General features: G+C 40.0%; 1 protein-coding gene across 1 annotated transcript in view; it reads right to left on the reverse strand.

Annotated features, from left to right (window-relative positions):
- cftr (CF transmembrane conductance regulator) overlaps window positions 1–23,321 on the reverse strand; it is a 115,132-nt gene that overhangs the window by 32,163 nt on the left and 59,648 nt on the right. Inside the window, exons 11-18 of the mRNA XM_008111173.3 lie at window positions 22,568–22,759; window positions 18,374–18,468; window positions 13,463–13,549; window positions 11,106–11,826; window positions 5,592–5,720; window positions 5,086–5,120; window positions 2,609–2,874; window positions 835–914 (exon numbers count right to left, since the gene is read on the reverse strand). Of these exons, the coding sequence (XP_008109380.1) occupies window positions 835–914; window positions 2,609–2,874; window positions 5,086–5,120; window positions 5,592–5,720; window positions 11,106–11,826; window positions 13,463–13,549; window positions 18,374–18,468; window positions 22,568–22,759 (1,605 nt within the window). The remainder of the gene's footprint in view (window positions 1–834; window positions 915–2,608; window positions 2,875–5,085; window positions 5,121–5,591; window positions 5,721–11,105; window positions 11,827–13,462; window positions 13,550–18,373; window positions 18,469–22,567; window positions 22,760–23,321) is intronic.

The raw sequence follows: 23,321 nt of genomic DNA on the forward strand, positions 1-23,321 counted from the left end.
AGAGCTATACAATGCACTCTGAAACCACAGTGTTGTGCATACTACAGCGAAAGAAATCTTTTCAAAATGGGTTATTCTTAGCATAACTGCTAGCAGGCACATATTTGCATTTTCTAAAATACCACAATTTGAAATTTTGTTTGTAGCTGAGAGCCTGATGGACACAGAATCAGACCCATCCTTTTTATTTTGGATGGAAACCTACCCAGGTGCTGACATGATATAGGATTGTGTTGTGTTCATATTAATTATCTTAGTAAAATTGTTGATTTCAATCCAAGCAACTAATATATATTTTTACTTAAATTGTTTTTTTTTCATAATCTACCCAGTTATTGATAGCACACTAATTTGATTTTTTCATACAGTTGTTGCTAAAACTTGGCACCAAGCAGATGACTAGAATAAACAGCTGAGCTAACAACAGGTACTAAGACCAGTGCAAAATACCAAGAAGAATGTATTACAGTTGGCCCTCTGTATCCATGAAAGGATTTAACCATTGATTTAACCTTCATGGCCTGAAAATATTCCCACCAAAAAATCCAAAAAGCCAATTTTATTTTTTCAAATTTTTATAACACAGCATTGTACTATGCCATTGTTCCATGGAAGATCCTGGAACAAAACCCAGCGGATATGAAGGATCCTTTGTATTTTATTAAAGCATAGTTTTACTGATAAAACAATCTAAAGACAAATCTTTAAAAATGTACATCTATTACATTTTCACCCTATTCTTAATTTGATATATACTTTGATAGTCACAAGGTAGTTTGTCTTCCAGAAAACAAGGAAATTCCAAACTGCAAAATATATTTGGTTTATACAAACCTGGATGAAGTCAAATATTGTAAGTGGTAGCAGGTCATCCAGTATTGCTATATCCTTTGAGAATCTGTTAAGTATCCCACCTACACGTCGAAAAAGAAAATAATACAACAGTAGATTTCAGGAACCAATATAGTAGGGGATTATTTAAACAAGTGATCCGGGCTGCTGTTAAAAGTTAGAGAGGACTTCCTCAATAATTACATAAAAATAATACAGCACTCTTTCTTGAAAAATGTTCAGTACCAAAACCTATTCATTTTCTTTTTTTAAAAAAAAACAAAACCTTCCAGCCAACAAAATAGCAGTAAGGAGAGGGTCATTTTAGCCTCCTTGAAAAGGAAATTCCAGAGCCTAGGGGCAGCCTCGGACGGAGGGTTTCCTCAATTTCTACATGCTTCAAAAATGGGATTCCATGGATCCCATCAAACAAGGCTGTTCCGTTGTTTGCCCATGGGATTCCATCTCCAAAGCGTGTAGAAATGGGTGGATTTGAAAGATGGGCAGGATTCAACTCCACTGCTCTCCCTGCAATAAAAACGCTTAAAAAATGGGGTGGGATGGGAAGTGGTGGACTGTCTATTTAAACACCATTTTGTTCTGTTTTAGTGCAGATGTTCATGTGGGTGGTCTGCAAATGTCCCTCGATGCTCCTTCTGTCACCTTTAGTGGCTTAAAGATAGTGTGAGTCCCATTGAAAGAAGTGTGTTAAAGGTGTTCTGGTCTCCTTCAGAGAAAGGCTTCAAAGGGGATGGGGAAGATCCCATTGAGAGAAGTGTTTTAAAAAATGTGCCGGTCTCTTTGAAATGGGAGAAGACAATGCCCACTTGTGTGATGGGAAATGAAGGAGAAGGTTCAGCTAGAAATGAGAGGAGGCAATGCTATGTGATGGAGATGAGTAAATTCTCCATCTTCACCACAGAACGTGAAAAAGACGATTCCTCCCATTTCTTCTCCTCTCTTGTGGGATAAGGTCTTAAAAGGCTCTATTTCACATCCCTACCAGCTATGGCTGTGAAGATGTTGGGATGCAGAGATGGACCTTTCCCGAGGATCTCAGAGCCCTAGGCTGGCTTGAGTCCATCTGTTTTCTCCTATTTGTAACAGCATAGCAGAATCACTGTGCACTTTACTAGCTATATTTATGGGACCATTTCCAAAGCACACAGGATCTTTGCTACCTCTAGACAGCCCACTGCACCAGAAAATACAAGAGCTTTCTAAACTGTGTGTCACGAAACACTGGTAAGCTGAATGCAGTGTGTCATACGAACATAACATGAAACTGCTAAGTCTATGTAAAATAAACAATAAATATTTTAAATATATAAATTAAAGGTTTTCATGAGGTTTGTTTTGTCTCCAATTTGTTATTACATTTTTGTATGTGCCTTTGTCTCTTAGAAGGGTTGGCTCAACCTCTGGTTTGCTAGAAAAACTCAATTACCGTGTCACAAAATGATGCATGTCTCAAAAATGTGTCTCCTACATGAAATGTTTGCAAAGCTCTGCTTTAGACCATTTAGTTATGAAGTTACACACTCCTTTAACCTCCAGTTGGAAATCTGGAAAAAAAAATTGTGCCACCCCACACCTTGCTCAAAAACCACTCCTAAATTTCTACCTTTTTGGAAAGACATTTCTGACAGAAGTGAAGGAGAGAGCAGTTCATTTTTTCATGCTCCTAGCAAAAACCTGAGATGTCTGATTTAATACAAGAATACTGTTGTTCAGAACTACAAGCCTTCTGCTTATTGAATGAGCTGGCCAGTTCTACCTGCTTTCAGCTTGTTCAAGGAAGACATGGGTGCTTGAAGGACTGCATGCAACATCTTGCGATGTAGAGTTTTAGAAACTGTTATCAGAGTGTGCACAAGGGGTATGCCTCGGATGATCCCCATGGCCAGTAGAGTATCTGCCACTCCCACATAAATGTAGAAGATGTAATAGCTGCTAGACTCAGTAACAACAATGCCAGCATTTTCAGAGGTAGTGTTTGTTGACTTTGTTACATTTGTGGTAGTTTCTTCAGGAACAAGAGAGCTATAAGAAGAAGACAGAAAGATAGTTATAGAGTCAATATAATCATTTTATATTGTCCAGTAGAGAGGAAATTCTAACTTATTTGAAGACATGTTTCTTTTTGGAAAATGTGAGGTTTTTAAAACTGTTTTTAATAGATGGGATGAGGGCATTCCCACCATGTTCCAGGGTCTCTGCACCATTCGGGGGATAGCTAGGCCGCAGTAGGCCTTCCCCGTTCGCCGAGGGCGGAGGCAGCGGTGGGACCATTGCCTCCCTCCTCGGCGAAAGTTGAGGCCTTCGCCGAGGAGGGAGGTAATGGTCCCCACCGCCGCCTCCCTCCTTGGCGAATGCAGAAGGCCTATCTGAGGCCTAGCTTTTCTCACGAGGACTCACAAGACTAGGCCTTAGATAGGCCTTCCGCGTTCACCAAGGAGGGAGGCAGCGGGGACCATCGCCTCCCTCCTTGGCGAACGCGGAAGGCCTTCGCCTGGGAAGGAAGTGATAGTCCTCCCCCGCCACCGCAGCCGCTGCCACAGCCGCTGCCGCCAAAGCCGATATGTGCGGGGCCTTGGGGGGGGCAATTTTGGGGGGGGGGGCGCGGCCACTAGGTTCGCTTACAAAGCGAAATTACCCTGTTCGAGAGTGTTATCAAGAGTGAGCACTGTTGTGGTAATCTCTGAGCGGTTAGACTCAATTTAATCCTCTCTGGGGGATATTCCACCAAAAATCAGCAGAGTAGCAAAAGCAAAGCTTTCAAATGCAACAGTTACTTACACGGGGCGAGCAAGAGAAGCCTTTGACCATTTAGGATTGCAATGGACTGCAGAGTCTCAGTAGAAGTTCAAAAAGTATTTATTCAGGTAAAAAGAACTCCACTGTAGATAGAAAGGCTTGGGAGCTGTCTAGTCTACTCTAGACTGGTTTCTAAGGAAAAATAAGAAAGGAAAAATAACAAACATCTAAATAGTTACATCTTGCCAGGAGAGATGGCAAGATGCTTCTTGTTAGCTAGAAGAACAAAGGGAGAAGAGAGAACCAAAATGGTTCCAACCTCATGGTCCAGTTTATTGGGGCCATAAAAGACATTCTGACCAATGAGAAGTTAGTGTCCCTAAAGATTCACATTTCCACTAACTTCAAAGTAAAGGATATGACGTAAACAGGATAGAGTGAAATACAGTAAAGCCTGTCTAGGCATGCTTTGGAAACAGGGAAAGGATTCCCTCAATCAAACTCTATCATCTATCTAATTACATCTAGGCTTGAGTAGTCCAGGATGATTCCCAACAAGCACAAGGGGTTTCACCTTTTTCCCAGAGCTGGGACTCAAAATGGGTACAAGAAAAAGCAAATGAAAACAGATAAAAACAAATATTACATCACACTAAAACACAACTAAGCTACTATAGCATTAACATTTTTATTTTATTTTATTTTCCGTTTATTTTCCGGGCCCAATTCAAGGTGCAGGTTATCACCTACAAAGCCCTAAACGGTTTGGGACCCACCTACCTTAGAGACCGCATCTCCCCCTACGAACCTGCATGTTCTCTCCGCTCGTTGGGGGAGGCCCTCCTCTCGCTTCCACCACCTTTGCAGTCGCGGCTGGTGGGGATGAGAGAGAGGGCCTTCTCTGTCGTGGCCCCCCGGCTTTGGAACTCCCTCCCTAGGGAGATCAGGCAGGCCCCCACCCTACTCTCCTTTCGGAAGAGCCTTAAGACCTGGCTCTTCCAAAAAGCCTTTGAGGGTTAATTATTATAGGGTCGATTTTCCTGCCCATCTAATAATAGGTTGCCTGGCCACGATTATTTTGCACTTTATTGATTTTTAAACTGTGAAACTACCTCTACTACGCTGAAGTTTTTCCCCTTGGCCCAGCTCCGTGTTTTTAGCCCTGTTTTTAACCATTTTATGCCGTGCGCTGACTTTTATAACTGTTTATTGATGTTATGTTTTTATTGATGCGACATTGTTTAATTGCCGATCTTGTTTTATTGTTTTATTGCTGTTATTGTATTGTTGTCGGGCATGGCCCCATGTAAGTCCCTCCGAGTCCCTCCGGGGAGATGGGGCGGGATATAAAAATAAAATTATTATTATTATTATTATTATTATTATTATTATTATTATTATTATTATTATTATTATTAAAACAGTATTAAGTTTTTAAATACCTATAAAATATTTTTACCTACTATGTATTTAAATAAAACTCAAAGTAATACTCACGTGAAATACAGTACTCCGATGAGGGATGCCACCACCTGCAAATAGGAATTCCATAGTTCATTACTATTTATTGCATTTATTTAGTGTATTTATTGTATTTTAATCTGTGTTTACCACATTGCTACTATTTTATTGTTTTTTTATCTTTTGTATTACACTTTTTAACTTGACTAAGTGTGGTATTGTTATCCGCCTTGAGTCCCCACAGGGAGAAAGGTGGGGTATAAATAAAGTTAATAAATAATAATAATAATACTGTTGCTATATTTCCCATTCAAGGTAGCCAGGTACGAAGAATAATTGGGCACTAGAACATTTAATATTTCTGTACAATAGTTCTGTACAAGACCAGCAAATGTGAATACTGGAATACATTTCTTTCTGTACATATCAAATAAAATTAGGAAGTTCTATTTTTTTAATTTCAGCAGAGCTTCTATTTTATCTTATTTAAATCCTGATTTCATTTGCTGCTGTTATACAGATTATAAAGTCATTATTCTCACCTCAATCGAAAAGATAACTACACACATAATTAACACAACAACCAACGCTTTGTGGACGGTAATATATCTGAAGTATGTGTTCCATGTTGTAACAGTGTTCATTGTCTCAGTATCATCAAAGAAGCATTCCTGGTAAAATAATGAAGGGCACAATTAGAATGATCCAAGTAAGTATTTATTTTTCCATATCCATATTGTATCAGTATCATTAGCACCTTATCTCTATTAATCAGAACTGATTATTTATTGGGCTGTTCCATAAATGCTTATTTCCAAGTTTTCTTCTAAATATGATATTTATGAATTCTGTTTGCCTAATCTATTTCTTCCATTCAATGTTCTTTCTTTCTTTTCAAAAATATAAGATGAATTCTTAACAATATTTGAATCTTTTTCTGAATATTTTAATACAGTATTTCTGAACTATCTGAACTATTTGAAATATATTTGTACAGATAGAAATTTTCCTACTATACGCATCTTGATACATTTTTGGACATGTCAAGTTTGGGAAATGTCTACAGTCCAATTTACTGTTCTACTGTTTATATTTTTGTTATGTGCCTACAAGTCTTTTCTGACTAACGATGACCCTAAGACAAATCTATCATGAGGTTTTCTTAGCAAGATTTTCTCAGAGGGAGTTTGTCTTTGCCATTGCTACCTCCTGAATCTGAGAAACTGTGACATGTTTGAGGTCGCCCATGGCTAAGAAGGAATTTGAACCCTGGTCTCTAAGTGTCTTAGTCTAATGCTCAAACCATTGCACCGAGCTGGTTCTCTCTCTTAACATTCTAGGGAAGTTATTTTAAAACATATGCCAACAAAAAGTTATACCTCATTCCTACTGAAACATAACTGAAATATAGTCCTACTCATTTCTCAATGGCTAATATGCAACGAGAATAGATCTACTAAATTAATACCAGGTATGGAAGTGTTCACTTAGCAAAGTGTCATTGACTGAATGAGTTTCTGGGAATGACAATTAGATCCCACTTGGCCACCACGCTCACCAAGAGATGCAACAAAAGCAAAACATTCCCATCACATGCACCAGCTGTGGCATGTTCCGCTTTTTCACACAAAAACTAGACAACTACATCTGCTCCAAATGCAAACAGATAACTCTGATGGAGCAGAGGATCCAACAGCTCGAGCACCGTATTAAGACCCTTAAGGACATTCAGGCACTCGAGCTCTTCTTGGACACTGCACAACACACTGCTGTAGATCAGCAGCCTGCATCACACCAACACCACCAAGACCATGATCAGGAACCTTATGGGGAGATCAACTCAAAGGTAGACAACCCTCAGGCTTGGAAGGAGGTCACCCATAGAAGGAGACACAGGACCAGGCAGCCTCCGCAGAACTCCTCTGCTCAGCTGCATTTACACAACAGATTTGAAATTCTTACATCATTAACATACAATCAGGAAACACATCTTGTGGAGGACCACAGTTTCTTAGATACCACTCAGTGGACCACCCTGGATCAATGCGCAGGGGATAGCCCTGACGGGGACAGTGCATCACCACAGTCACACTTATGTAATCATGCAAATGCTCCATCCCCAATCATAGACCAGGAGCAACAGGAACATCCTTGGGAGAGTAATGGGCTCTCGGATGTATCTCAATGGATTGTCATTGATGAATGCACTGGGGATGTTGAGGAGGAGGACAACACTTTACACCTACATGATTCACTTCAACAGGAACACTCTTCAGGGGACATACACACTGTCTTGCACAAAAGGGACCCTGTCAATCCTCAAAGGAAACAGGTCTTGGTAGTAGGTGACTCCCTCCTTAGAGGAACGGAAGCCATCATTTCCAGACCGGATGGGATGGCTCGAGAAACATGCTGCCTCCCGGGGGTAAAAATACACCATATCACTCAGAGGCTCAGCAGGCTCCTAAAGCCCCATCACCCTCCCCACCTTATGTTGATTCATGTAGGTACCAATGACACCGCTAGGCATACTTTTCAAAAGATCACAAATGATTTTCGAGCTCTGGGAACAAAGCTAAAACTGTATAATGTACATGTGATCTTTTCATCCCTCCTCCCCGTTGTAGGACACGGCTCTACAAGGGCCGGAAAAATAGTACAGGTCAATAACTGGCTCAGAAAATGGTGTCAAGAGGAGCATTTTGGCTTCCTTGACCATGGTCTACTCTTCCAAGAGGATGGACTACTGGCAAGCGATGGGGTGCATCTCACACAAGTAGGAAAACATCTTTTTGCACACAGACTCACAAACCTCATCAGGCGCACTTTAAACTAGATCCACTGGGGGAGGGGAACAACAGCCTGGCGAACACTATATTACCCACGACCACAGGGAACCGCCAAAAGGCTAAACGGAGGGCTGCACAAACACAGCAAGGACCAAGTACAGAGAGCACAATAATCCCAAATAAACAGCTCAAGGAGAGGTCACAGGGGCTTACATGTCTTTACACTAATGCTCAGAGCATGGGAAATAAGCAAGACGAACTCCAACTCCTAGCACAGCACCACACATACGATGTCATAGGCATTACTGAAACCTGGTGGGATGACTCCCATCACTGGAATTTAACCATTGAGGGCTATAACCTCTTTCACAGAAATAGAACAAAGGGGAGAGGAGGGGGAGTAGCTTTATATGTCAAAAACAGTTACGTTGCAGAAGAAATGCAAGACTGTAATCCAGGAAACCAGCTTGAAAGCATCTGGATAAGAATCAAGGGAACCGGGACTCAAAAAGACCTTGTCGTGGGTGTCTACTACAGACCTCCGAGTCAGGATGAAGGACTTGATGAAGCCTTCTGTCAACAGCTGACCAAACAGGCACAAAGAAGAGATATAGTAGTCATGGGCGATTTCAATTATCCCGATATCTGCTGGAAAACAAACTCAGCCAAGAGTACAAAGTCCAACAAATTCCTCACTTGCCTTGCAGATAATTTTATGGTCCAGAAGGTAGAAGAGGCAACAAGGGGATCAGCAACTCTTGATCTAATCTTAACAAATGTGGAAGACCTGATCAATACAGTTGAAGTGGTTGGATCCTTAGGGGCAAGTGACCATGTGCTCCTGCAGTTTGCAATACAAAGGAATGCTGAAACTAAGACAAGTCAAACACGCATTCTGGACTTTAAGAGAGCTGACTTCCAAAAAATGAAGGAATTACTGAGCGGCATTCCATGGATGCCGATATTAAAAAACAAGGGAGTTAAGGATGGATGGGAGTTTTTCAAAAGTGAAATACTCAAGGCGCAAATGCAAACAGTGCCAACAAAGAAGAAAAATAAGACAAGTGCAAAGAAGCCAGAATGGATGTCCAAAGAACTTCTAACTGAGCTAAAGCTCAAAAGTGACATGCACAAGAAGTGGAAAAGGGGAGAAATCACCAAAGAAGAATTCAAACGTATAGCCAACACCTGTAGGGAAAAGGTTCGCAAGGCTAAAGCGCAAAATGAGCTCAGGCTTGCCAGGGACATAAAAAACAACAAAAAAGGCTTTTTTGCTTACGTTGGTAGAAAAAGGAAGAAAAAGGAGGCGATAGGGCCATTGCAAGGAGAAGATGGGGTGATGGCGACAGGGGACAGGGAAAAGGCAGAACTACTTAATGCCTTCTTTGCCTCGGTCTTCTCAGAAAAAGAAAGCCATCTTCAACCTCAGCAACACGGAATGGACGAAGGATTGGGGGAAATCCAACCCCAAATAGGGAAACAAGTTGTCCAGGAACACTTGGCCTCTCTAAACGAATTCAAGTCCCCAGGGCCAGATCAGCTACACCCAAGAGTACTGAAGGAACTAGCGGAAGTTATTTCAGAACCACTGGCAATTATCTTTGAGAGTTCTTGGAGAACGGGAGAAGTCCCAGCAGATTGGAGGAGGGCGAATGTGGTCCCTATCTTCAAGAAGGGAAAAAAGAACGACCCAAACAATTACCGTCCGGTCAGCCTCACATCAATACCAGGCAAAATTCTGGAAAAGATCATTAAGGAAGTGGTCTGCGAACACTTAGAAACAAATGCGGTCATTGCTAATAGTCAACACGGATTTACCAAAAACAAGTCATGCCAGACTAATCTGATCTCTTTTTTCGATAGAGTTACGAGTTGGGTCGATACAGGGAATGCTGTGGATGTAGCGTACCTGGATTTCAGTAAGGCCTTCGACAAAGTCCCCCACGACCTTCTGGCAAACAAACTAGTAAAATGTGGGCTAGACAAAACTACGGTTAGGTGGATCTGTAATTGGCTAAGCGAACGAACCCAAAGGGTGCTCACCAATGCGTCGTCTTCATCATGGAAAGAAGTGACAAGTGGAGTGCCGCAGGGCTCCGTCCTGGGCCCGGTTCTGTTCAACATCTTTATTAACGACTTAGACGAAGGGTTAGAAGGCACGATCATCAAGTTTGCAGACGACACCAAACTGGGAGGGATAGCTAACACTCCAGAAGACAGGAGCAGAATTCAAAACGATCTTGACAGACTAGAGAGATGGGCCAAAACTAACAAAATGAAGTTCAACAGGGACAAATGCAAGATACTTCACTTCGGCAGAAAAAATGGAAATCAAAGATACAGAATGGGGGATGATGCCTGGCTAGACAGCAGTGTGTGCGAAAAAGACCTTGGAGTCCTCGTGGACAACAAGTTAAACATGAGCCAACAATGTGATGCGGCTGCTAAAAAAGCCAATGGGATTCTGGCCTGCATCAATAGGGGAATAGCGTCTAGATCCAGGGAAGTCCTGCTCCCCCTCTATTCTGCCTTGGTCAGACCACACCTGGAATACTGTGTCCAATTTTGGGCACCACAGTTGAAGGGAGATGTTGACAAGCTGGAAAGCGTCCAGAGGAGGGCGACTAAAATGATTAAGGGTCTGGAGAACAAGCCCTATGAGGAGCGGCTTAAAGAGCTGGGCATGTTTAGCCTGCAGAAGAGAAGGCTGAGAGGAGACATGATAGCCATGTACAAATACGTGAAGGGAAATCATAGGGAAGAGGGAGCAAGCTTGTTTTCTGCTGCCCTGCAGACTAGGACACGGAACAATGGCTTCAAACTACAGGAAAGGAGATTCCACCTGAACATCAGGAAGAACTTCCTCACTGTGAGGGCTGTTCGACAGTGGAACTCTCTCCCCGGGGCCGTGGTGGAGGCTCCTTCCTTGGAGGCTTTTAAGCAGAGGCTGGATGGCCGTCTGTCGGGGGTGCTTTGAATGCGATTTCCTGCTTCTTAGCAGGGGGTTGGACTAGATGGCCCATGTGGTCTCTTCCAACTCTACTATTCTATGATTCTATGATTCTATGATTCTAGAGTTAGCCCAATGTGACTCCAAGAAGAATGACTGTAAAATCGTTGTTTTATACACCAAAACTTAACAGCTGAAACCTGAATTAAAAGGTGTAATATGAGATTTAGACTACAACTTGTTGAGTAAAAGGGGAGCATCTTATATTGATACTGGTAGGTGAAACGCATCGAACAACAGTAGACTGAAACACATACCTTTAAATCCTCTTCATTAAGTTCTTCAGTGATTTCTACCACACTGTCTCTAGACAAGCGCCTGGCATAGATATCTATCTCAGAAGCTTGGTGAACTACAGACATTTTACGTACTGATACGCTGTTCTTTGTGTAAAAACTCTGTCCAGGATGAACAGAGGTTCGGGTCATCAAGTTAAGCACAGACTGCCTCCTTGGTCCTCTGAAAGTGGGGCCAGGATTAAGTACATTGCTTCTTGGCAAAATTGCCTCCCCTTGCTCAGAGTCAGGCACCAAAGACAACCTTCTTTCAACTGGTTCTCCAATACTTTCTTCTATACCATTAGCCTGCAGTGGTGTTTTTTGTATAAGAGAAAATTTCCGGCTTGAATTTAGTGCATTCATCACAGAATTCTTCCTTTTCTCAGTAAAATCTGATGTTTGCTTAAAAGAAGGTTTCTTCATTTCGTTTCGTGAACCCATTCCATCGCTGTCAATAGAGAGCCTCCGCAGTGTTTCAGTCAAAATAGAGTTCCTTCTGTCTGCACTGAAGTGATCGAAAGCATCAAATCCCATCAGTTCAGAGCTAAAGTTGGGCCGTTGACCCTGAAGCTCAGAAAATGTTCCATAGAAATAGCATGTTCCTTCATGTAAAATCAATATTTTGTCTGCTATCTTTAAATGTTCCAGTTTTGAAGTGACCAGGATTCTTGTTTTGTTCACAATAAGCTTGCACACACAACTTTGAAAAACAAAAAACAGAAAGAAGACAGTTATTTAAAAAAATTAAGAATCCATGTCATTTTCTTTATCAATATTTTTCGCTCCTTTCATTTTATGAAAAATGATCCATATGAATTATCTCAGATTAGTTTGAGCAGTGGAAGACAAGATGCTACTTTCTGACAAGTCAAGCAGTTGGAAACTATTAGGTCTAGTGAAATATCAATGCAGTGTTACAATGCTTGCTAACTACAAATTCAGAAGAACTTCAGTATGACATATATATCCTTTTCCCATTAGGTTGTGGGCCAAATTGCCTGAAACTGCCACTATTGAAAATATTTACATATACATAAATATATACTTAAATATCCTTTTCATGCCAGATCTTTGGCACTATTACTCAAGCAAATCAGAATCCCCAACCGAATACACTATAAGCGATATTATTGGCTAGACTTGTAGACCATTCACTAGTTTGTCACCAATTTAGTAACTGCATCTGGATGATCACAAGTATCTCAATAAACCAAGATATAAATGAGCCTTCTGGAGGAGACAAGACAGCGAAATCAAGGGGAACTAGCTCTCAAGATTTATTTATGGCTTGTAGTACATTCCACCCAAACCATACCATTAGATGTTGGTGGCAAACAACGTTGGTCTATAGAACTTTCATTACTTCAACATGATGTTCTACTCATACTTTGGCAACATAGCTGTCTGAAAAAAGCTCTATGTGTTAAACTGATCCTAGAATCAAAGTTGTCTACTTTTGGGCTGTGTAATCCAAAGAGTCTTTTCACACAGACAAGCAAGCTACAACGCAAGAACTCTTCCATTAAACTGTGGTTTCTCCTTTTTCCTATAATGAAATTACAGTTTACAATTTTATTTCCAGCATTTATATCCCGCCCTTCTCTCCTGAAGGGACTCAGGACTTTTGGTACAAGTCAGGATATTTAGCTATGATTCAAAGCTGATTTAACATCCTGACTGTTTTCTTAGTTCAGACAAAATATCATCTAAATGTCTGTTAGTTTTTATTCGTTTTTACACTGTTATTTAAAAGGGCATTACATATGTTAAAAGAACTAAAGTAACAAAGCTCAAAATAAGAAGCTGGACATATTTAAGGTAAAGGCAAATGTTTCCCCCTGACATCAAGTCCAGTTGTGTCCAACTCTAGGGTGTGATGCTCATCTCCATTTCTAAGCCGAAGAGCCGGCTCCGTCCGTAGATGCCTGCAAGGTCATGTGGCCAGCATGACTGCATAGAGGGGCCATTATCTTCTTGCCGGAGCGGTATCTATTGATCTACCCACATTTGCATTTTTCGAATTGTAGAAGCTAGGGTTAACAGCGGGAGCTCACCGCACTCCCTAGATTCAAACCGCCGACCTTTTGGACAGCAAGTTCAGCAGCTCAGCGGTTTAACCTGCTGTGCCACTGGGGGCTCATATTTACCAGGCTATATTACAATAGCAACTATTTCAAATGAGTTCTAATGGAAACCCTAATATTATTCCTACAATAATAAACATTTGCATGAATTCATACAAACACACATTTATATTAACATAAGCACTTTGCATGAGGGCTTTTCTGCATCATTGCCATAACAACCCATTAAAAAAATGTCAAAATATATCATACCTTTCAAATATTTCTTTTTCTGTTAGCATGTCTAAATAGCCAAAAGGGGAATCCAAGAGATACAAGTCAGCATCTTTATACACTGCTCTAAACAAAGGAAAAAGAAATTAAATTAGCTTCCAGATTTGAATTTACAGGTAGATTCTTTTCTCAGATGTTTTCTTGTAGACTAATATAAACAGTATCCAAGTATCCATGATGACAAAGCATAGGCTCATATAATCCACCATATTTATACTTAATTGTGTAAAATATTTGTTCACTGAATGTCCTAGGCATTTCCCCAAATGTCATTCTGGCTGAGCTGGCCATACAAAACACTGTGTTTGCCTTGGAACATTCTCTTTTATTATCTCCTTTCAAAATTGTCAATTTCTACTGAGTGTTAATTTCATCATGCTGCTGTAGAATAAGTTCAAAATGTAAACAAGACATATACAGCACATATCACCCAGGCATTTGATGAGAGGTAATAAAGTAGGATTGCAGAATGAATCAGTAATGGATTGGATAAGAGCCAAAAAATGACAAAATTGAAACATGCTTGGTTCATGTTTGTTCTGATTTGAGAGAAATAGTTCAAACTGTTGCATTCCCATTTTAAGAGTAGGCTAAGAACCCTATTGGCCTCAAGGGCAATGTGTATTCATGACTAACCTTCCAAGACACCAGTGAATAGAGTCACTCTTAAACATCTTTCCATACAAATCCATACATCAAATGCACTTACTTAGGCCACATCACTGGTGCATAAATTACATGTAGCAAATAACAGACACTCATTGATTGTTACACCTTACTCTCCCCTACATTTTCACTTAGATATGAAAGTTCTGAATCCTCAAGATTTGAAGAGTCAACTCTTACTAATGTTTGGGGAGGGGGGTGAGTGGCAACCATCATGATCATATAGTGATAATTAATCCTTCTATTCTCTCTGCAGGTTCAGAAAGATCCTTCCTATTACAACTTATGATCTGGCAGTTTCCTATTTATGTCAGAATGGCTTAAGGTACTGTAGGTACATCTATGGTTTGAAATACAAGCTCTGGTTGATGTACCCACTGTGGCCCCTCCTGGAGAGAAATAGATGATCTCTGGTTGATTCCTCCCCCCCCCCCCCCAAAAAAAATTGTCCTAAATCCTATTGTTAGGTCCAACTATAGCAGATTCATGGAACCCATTATATTTATCTGTGTGTTGACTAATAATAATAATAATAATAATAATAATAATAATAATAATAATAATAACAACAACAACTTTATTTATATTTTGCCACCATCTCCCAGAAGGGACTCAGGGCAGCTAATAATCCAATAGAACTATTCTAGCAGAGATGTAACAGTAGCAACTCTTTGATTGACTTCTTCTGACTGAAAAAAAACCCACACTAAAATTCAATCTATTACTTTAAAGTTATAGAATCATTTTCTACTACATGAGCCTTTCAGGTGCATAAAAGCATCTTCACTGAAAAGTCCTTATGCAAGAGTCCCAAAATTTAGTAACCAGAAAGGGGGGCATCTTTATTATGGTGCACCCTGTGTGACATGTCTGTATGAAAAATTAAGTCTTGGATATCTATATATATAATAAAAGTGAATGTTTGTATGTTTGTGTCAGCGTTTTGATTGGTCGGGCGGTGTATGTGCTCGCGTTTTGATTGGCCTGGCGGAATATGGGTCAGCTTTCTGATTGGCTGGGCGGAATGTGCCAGCTTTCTGATTGGCTTCCACTTTCATAGGCCACTGGGATCGCTGAGGGAAAAACTACTACCAACTGGCTTCGTTCGGCATACTTCTCTCCTCAGAACGACGCTAGCTTTGGGACAGTTAACAGCTTTCGGCCTACACTTTGGTAATCCAAAACACCACTGCCACCACCAGAAAGGCCAGACCAGGACCAAACTTGACACACATCACCCCATGAACCCACTGACAACGGATGGCCCCCTTTGGCCCCTCTGCTGACATGTTTAAGGCCTTCCAGGCTGGCCCCTCGCTGCTAGGCCGAAAAGGAGGACGCCATCTTGCCTCAGCTTTCAACTTCTTTGTAAGGCCCTACTTTCCTCAAAAGACAGCAGAGAACATTGTTATTATCTTTTTAATGATATGCTTATGAACACTTCTAGCCCCCAAAGCCCCAATCCAAGCCTCCTTTGATCATTTTGCTAACACGTTTCAGGCCTTGCAGCCTGGCTCCATTGTGCTAGGCCGCAAAAGAGGCGGCCATCTTCCCTGTTCCAAACAGAGCAGCTTTTGCCTGGGTCTTTTGGATACAGCACTCTCCTTCAACAAGGTCAGGAGGCAGTACGTAAATAGGTTGATCTTGGGCTGATGGAAGTAGCACCACATCAAGTAGGAAATAAGGTACCACTTATAAAGTGGGGAGGCAAATTTAACTAATTTACGACATTGGAATGAGGAAGTGCCGTCACAGTGGATGATGAAGCAGCTGTTCTCCCCTGTGGCCAGAATCGAACATCCCCTCAGGAGAAGGTTAAATTGCCTCTGCCTCTTTCTCTATCTCGGTTCTGTGTGTATATGGGCATTGAATGTTTGCCCTATATGTATATAATGTGATCTTTTTATATATACAGTAGAGTCTCACTTATCCAACACTCGCTTATCCAACGTTCTGGATTATCCAATGCATTTTTGTAGTCAATGTTTTCACTATATCGTGATATTTTGGTGCTAAATTCATAAATACAGTAATAACTACATAGCATTACTGCGTATAGAACTACTTTTTCTGCCAAATTTGTTGTCTGATGTTTTGGTGCTTCATTTGTAAAATCATAACCCAATTTGATGTTTAATAGGCTTTTCCTTAATGCCTCCTTATTATCCAACATATTCGCTTATCCAACATTCTGCCGGCCCGTTTATGTTGAATAAGTGAGACTCTACTGTATATAAATGGTTCTGTTTATATGGTTATGCATTTTCTAATAGCTTTATTCTTAAAATCCAAAATCCAAAAATGCATATTTCTAATATATATCCTTACCAAATGAACCCAGGCAACATCAGGTACTTAGGCAACATTATTTATTTATTTATTTATTTATTTACAGTATTTATATTCCGCCCTTCTCACCCCGAAGGGGACTCAGGGCAGATCACATTATATACATATACACATAGAACCGAGAGATCATCCACTTCCTCATTCCAACGTCATAAATGAGTTAAATTTGCCTCCCCATTTTATAAGTGATACCTTATTTCCTACTTGATAGATGCAACTATCTTTTGGGTTGCTAGGTCCTTTGGCTCTGGGAGTTGTAGTTCACCCTTATATAGACAGCACTGAACCCAGCCAACTTCGGATCTGGACCAAAGTTGGCACACTGCCTCATCATGTCCAACTGAGCATACAGGCAGGGTTTCGGGGTGATTCTCCTTTGGCTCTGGGAGTTGTAGTTCACCCTTATATAGTTAGCACTAAACCCAAACTTGGCACACAGCCCTATCATGCCGAACTGTGCATACAGGCATGGTTTTGGGCTGACTGATCTTTGGCTCTGGGAGTTGTAGTTCACCCTTATACAGACAGCACTGAACCCAGCTGATGACGGATCTGGACCAAACTTAAGTGATATTTCCTCACATCCCCAAACAACTCAATGCCGTCTACTAATAACCCGGGCACCGCTGGGACCCCAAGCTAGTTATATTATAAATGATTCGCAAGAAAAAATAAGATTAGGTTGTAATCCTGTTTCAAACTGAACTCAATGTACATTTCAGTAAGCTTGTATTGGTAATTTTAGCTCAAAAATTCCTCCACAGCATGATATCTAGTGCATTCTGCTTGAGTTTCGGTCAAGCACTAGAGTCTTTGGTTTCTTCTTTATGACCAGGTAAGTTATGCAGCCAAGGGATTTCCTATTTGTGTAAACTTGAGTGTGTTTTATTGTATTGTAGTACTGCATTGTTTGCTAAGAATTTATCTTAAAGGGAGGAATAAAGTGAGCTATTAACTGAGGTATAGAGGCCAATAGAAAATTAATACATAGGGAAGGATATATACATTATAGAGCCAAAAGAGCAAGAATCATGCATATTTCCTTATATTGAGATTTAGCCACCATGCAGCTAAGTACCCAGTCAAGTAGGAAACATTTCCACTATTTCTCCCCTGTGGAAAAGTGATGGATGTATTCAGTGAAGAATGCCTGCACATAGATGTCTGGTTCTTATGGAAATTTCTATAAAGAATTTCAAAGTGTGTTCCAGTCAAATGCATTCTTCACACACATAATGGCATGGATTACATGCAGTTTACAGTCCAAACTTCAGTGTTTTAATGTCATTTGAAAAGATGCATCGAAAGCATTTTTTTTCTTTAAATGAATACAGAATGGAAAGCAACAACATTATGCTGACATCGCTATCGCTTCAATGTATTTCAAAAGTGTTGATGATATTCCCTGCTGAGCTCATAATGCAAGTGGATGTGCTACATGAATAATGCAGTACAAATTACTCCGAGGCAATTATACTTCACATTTACACCAATTTTTAGAGGCAGGGATAGCATCAAACATTCAAACTATAGAGTCTGGATGCCTCATTTGTCTGCATTTCCTGCAAATGTGGAATGTCTATGGATGAGAAATGAAGTACAGAATTATTTTTGATGTCTGCCTCTCCACAGGAAAACTTAGGGGAAAAGCTATATACCATGAAATCTAAAAAATTTATTAAGAAATCCTTAAGTACTTTCCAGGTCCCAGTCACTTTTTAATTACTTGTAAGAAAATGAGGGCACAAAGGGGGGAAAAAAATCATTGTCTGTATGATTGACAATTCCATTGAAATCCCACACAAAATGTATCAGAATGTACCAGAAATAACCATATTTACTTAAAGAAATCTTCATGCAATTATTTCAGCTCACCTGGCTAGGGAAATTCTGGCTCGCTGGCCACCACTGAGGGTGATTCCACCTTCTCCCAAAACTGTATCATCTTTTTCTGGAAATTTTGTAATGTCCTATTCAAGGAAAACATTTTTTTAAATTATTTTCAGATTTGCTCTTGTCAAATCGTATGGTTGAATTTGACCCACATTTGCCAACTAACCATTACTAAGCCACGGTAGAGCAGCAGTTAAAACTGCTAGCTGCAGGAAATGTGCTGACCGGAGGCCCAAAGGTTGGAAGCCACTGCTGTAGACCATCAGGGTATTTGCATAACAATTGCTATACACAGAATTCTGCCACTTTTTAGTTATCCCTGGCTCTTAAGAATTCATGAAAAAGGCAGTGGGTTCCTTTGGCATTATGGATTCTTTAGGAACCCATTTCTTTCCAGTTGTTTGCCCCTGTGCTGTTCAGTAAGTTGCCAGTACTAATCCAGAGGAAGAACAGCCCTGATTCTCCACAGTGAATAGTTTATGAGATGTAGGTTTTGGTGCAAGAAATTTGGCAGAAATCTTGGCAGTTTCTATTAGAGATGTAAAGAAAACTTAGAACTTGAGTTTCCTTGATGACAAACGATATCACAACTCTCAAACCCATTTCTTGCTGTGGAGAAAATGGCCAAGCATCACAAGGAGTGGGTTTTGTAGAGGTTTGGGGGATAGTTTGTCTTTTGTATTTCAGAATTTATCTTGTGAAAAAAATCATTAGTGAAAAATAAAATTGAGAAAGAACTTCAAGAACTGAGGACAGGTGGTAAGAGAAAGTATTTTTTTCAAAATATTCCAAGCAAAAATCACATCACTGAAGCAAATGGGAACAGACGCGTCAACATAATATTCTATCTGGCCCATTTTTCACAAGCCTGAATACTAGACAATCTCCAAAAACCCTCAGAGTAGTATTACCAGTTAACATACTAGCATCTTTCATCTGAAAAGACTGTAGACTAAAACTAAAATATGTAGACATATATACATGTATTGGATTAATATTCCTTTCCTATTTGAATGTCTACTTGGTTGGACCTGTGTCTACTAAACCAAGGACCTCATCACATTAGGACCTCCAATCCAGACGATAGTGGAGAGATTCACCACGGGTCATGGTAAATCTGGCAGGGGGCATGGGGAACCTGTCACCCTGCACCTCGCATCACCCGGATCACCCCTCACCTTCTCCTACAGGGCAAAGCATCATTGCCCAGCTTCCCCCCATTGTTGTTAATTTAAAAAAAGAAGCCTGCCATGATGCTTGCACTTCTCTTCAGGCATGGAGCTTCGCTGGAAGTAGAGTGACGTCATGTTTTGGGATCCAGTGGGTTCCATGCCTGAAGAGAGGTGCAAGTTTCATGTTGTTGTTGTTGTTTATTCGTTCAGTCACTTCTGACTCTTTGTGACCTCATGGACCAGCCCATGCCAGAGCTCCCTGTCTGCCGTGGCCACCCCCAGCTCCTTCAAGGTCAAGCCAGTCACTTCAAGGATAACATCCATCCATCTTGTGTCATAGGATGGGCAATTTTGCCCGTCTGATGAGGGGGTAAGTCTACAGTGGGATCCCTTTGGAAGAAATCTTAAAGTGATGACTTCTTAAATTGCAGATTTTGTAAGGAAGGAAAGCATGAAGTGACCTCACAGAACCAGTCAGCAAACTATGAATCCTTTTGCAGAAATTCTTATAAGGCAATCCTCATAATTTTAACAACCACAGAAGGAAGAGAAATTATTTCTGCTACATGGTAACCTACCCCACCCTTTGATTAAATTACATGAAAAACTAATCAGTCAGATTTTTTTCCTGACTTGCATTTGTTTAGGCTCCTCTTTCAGTCCTCAGGCTCACTCTGGTTTGCTTTATTAGATAGGTAGCAGATACTAAGATAAATCTCCTGCCAGAAAATGTAAGGTTTAGTTCAATCACAAATAAACTTAATAATCCTTGGCTTTCAAACTCTTTCTCTATTCTGACCTAAAAAGATTGCTTTGGGTATTCTCTGAACATTTTCCAAAATTGTGATTCCCCATCCCCCACCCCTCAACACACACACACGATGTGTGTTGCATTTTTCATAAGGGGATCTTTATTTTTATGCTATTGTGATTTCTATGTATCCAGTGGACCTAAATATATGTAAGATGTTCAATCACATGTATTTTCTTTGACTCCCTTAAAGTAGGATTTGATTGGTAGCTAACTGCATAACACAGTTACAACTTAAGAATCATCAGTTCAGTTGCAAGTTGTTAACTCAGATGTAAAGATGTAAGACTCAACCACACCACTTGATTCAGTTACATGAAAGACTAATTGGTCTGATTTTTTTAGTGTGTTCAATGGGATTTACTACCAAATAACATGTATAGGTTTGAACCAAATGTTAGTGATCAAAGTCAGGACAGGATGTAAGATTAAAAGAGCAGAAAAAGAGAGAGAAAGGAGAAGAGCTCTTTAAAGAGAAGTTAAAGTTGTGAACTAATTTCCTAAAGATACGTCTGGTTTCCTAGTGCCATGTCTTGCCAGTTCTTTGACAGCTGGATGAAACTCAATAAAAAGCTTCTTTATGTCTTCTGAACTGTCTTAAGAGAAAAGTCCACACTATCCTAAATAAAGTTTGCAAAGCTACTTTTTAAAAAGAATTTAAAATAAATGAAAATACATACTAAAACCACAACTGAGTAGTATTGGGATAATAGTGTGGTTTGCTTTGACATGTTGTTATTATAGCATCTGGAAGGGTTTTCCTTACATAATGTATTCAGTGTAAATTTTGAACATCATAGCTCTGGCAACCCAGTGAAACCCTATATGCACTTTAATAAAGTATCACAGTAGTTTTCCCAAGGGAAATAGCAGATATTTTGGCACATTCCTGGTTCTATCAAAAATATTTCTGGATAACAAATTACTCTCAGGGAGGTCTTTCAGCGCTGCATTACATCAGAAGCTAACAAATAAGGTTCCACATTAAACAGTGAACATTTTATTCTAATATCTCAGTCTCAGAAAGTTATGTAAACTATTTGCTTTCTCATCCATCTCTGCACCTGATAAGGTCGCCTCATGCATCTCTAATTCCTCAAGTGAAATTTGGTGATAAATTTGTCAGGAAGAGATAATAGGCCAGTCAAAGGAGATAAGGGTTGTTAATATATTAGCTTTTTAACCTGACAATACTAGAACAACCAGGGCATCCATGCAGGAGATACAGTGCTCTTAATGTAGCACCATCCAGTCCAGTGGTTCCCAACCTGTGGGCCAAGAATGAAAATCCAGTCCGTGAACCTCCTTCCTATTTATTTTATTTTATTTTATTTCCACTCCTTTCCGCAGAGCTGACCAGCCCCACCTGTTTTGGTACTAATGTTGGAGAGTGGTCCCTGGTCAAAGTGGTCTCTGGTCAAAGTGGTCCCTGGTCAAGTGGGCACTGGTCAAAGTGGGCACTGGTCAAGTGGGCCCTGGTCAAATGAGCCCTGGTCAGAAAAAGGTTGGGAACCACTGATCTAGTCTGTTACCTCAAATATATATGTAAGCAATAGCACCCAAAACACAATGAATTATCATTTTCAAAAATGTTTCAGATGTTACCATGAATTGATTTTCATTTCTGAATATCATGTTCACGAAGGTGGCCCACCAATTATTTTCTATGAGTTTCATGACTATTAAATGGGAGTTGTTGAAAGTAACATATGAATGGTGTCTTCTATTTCTAAGACAAGCAAGCTACACAAGATCACATTTGATCTAATTAAGATTATCATAAATATGGCTTATTATATCCAGTGGTGTCAAACCTGTGGTCCTCCATGTATTTTGACCTTCAGCTTCCTGAATTCCTGGCCACTGAACAAATTGGCTAGGACCTCTGGGAGTTGAGGGCTCAAACATCTGGAAGGCCACAAGTTTGACACCTCTGTGCTTAGCAAATATCAGAAAATGAACATTGCTAATTATTGTATTGTATCTTTATTTTCTAATAAAGTGCAACTGGTATGCTAATATTTAGTTCCCACTGTGAAGGAAGCTCTGTGTTACATATTTTTAAAATGCATCTTTGACTTTCATGTAGCAATTCTTATGCATTGTTCTCACTAATTATAATTATACCCATCTTCAAAAGTTTTCATTACAATTATTTGCTGTAAGTAAGAAGCAGAATATCAAAAGACTAACCTCTTCTAACTGACAGGCTTTGATGACATTCTTATATCGGAATTCATCATAGGAAACTCCAAAGATGATATTGTCTTTAATTGTCCCAGGCATGATCCATGATACTTGAGGGCAGAAGGAAATTCTTCCACTGTGTTTCACTTTGCCTTCCAAGGGCTCCAATTCACCCATGATCAACATCAGGAGAGAAGTCTGTAATTCGTTTTAGATCACCATAAGTTAACCTTAATATCAAAGGGATCTTCAAAATGCATAGTTCTACCAGACATAATTTAGATTTCTAGTATACACCAAATACGGTATATTGACATCAACATATCCAGCATTAAATGTATGGCAGTATATTCATTCCAACTTAGTTCAAAATGTGAAATTATGAGAAATAATAAAGATATTAGCCTTTTTCATATTTACAGGGCAAAACTGAATCTCTCTGTGTGAAACTCTGTCAACTGTGGAAGCACAGCAGGATATGAAAATGAATTAATTAAAATCCCAGAGATAGGGCAACCTATGTTACTTTGAGATGTATAATTGATTTGCTTTTAATTAGTCACAAGGAGAACTCAGTTTGATCTTACATTTTCTGATATTTCTCTGCCCAAACTATGACAGAAGCACAGGTTGTGATTCATTTTTATAACAGCTTAGAAGCCTATCACGAAAGCTACAGACTGGAACTTCAAATCCTACTTGCAGTTTCTATTGTGATAATAAGAAGCTGGTTGTAAGCTTGTGGAAATTACTTCACATC

Source organism: Anolis carolinensis, chromosome 5 (assembly GCF_035594765.1).
Source record: "Anolis carolinensis isolate JA03-04 chromosome 5, rAnoCar3.1.pri, whole genome shotgun sequence".
Taxonomy (NCBI): Eukaryota; Metazoa; Chordata; class Lepidosauria; order Squamata; family Dactyloidae; genus Anolis; species Anolis carolinensis.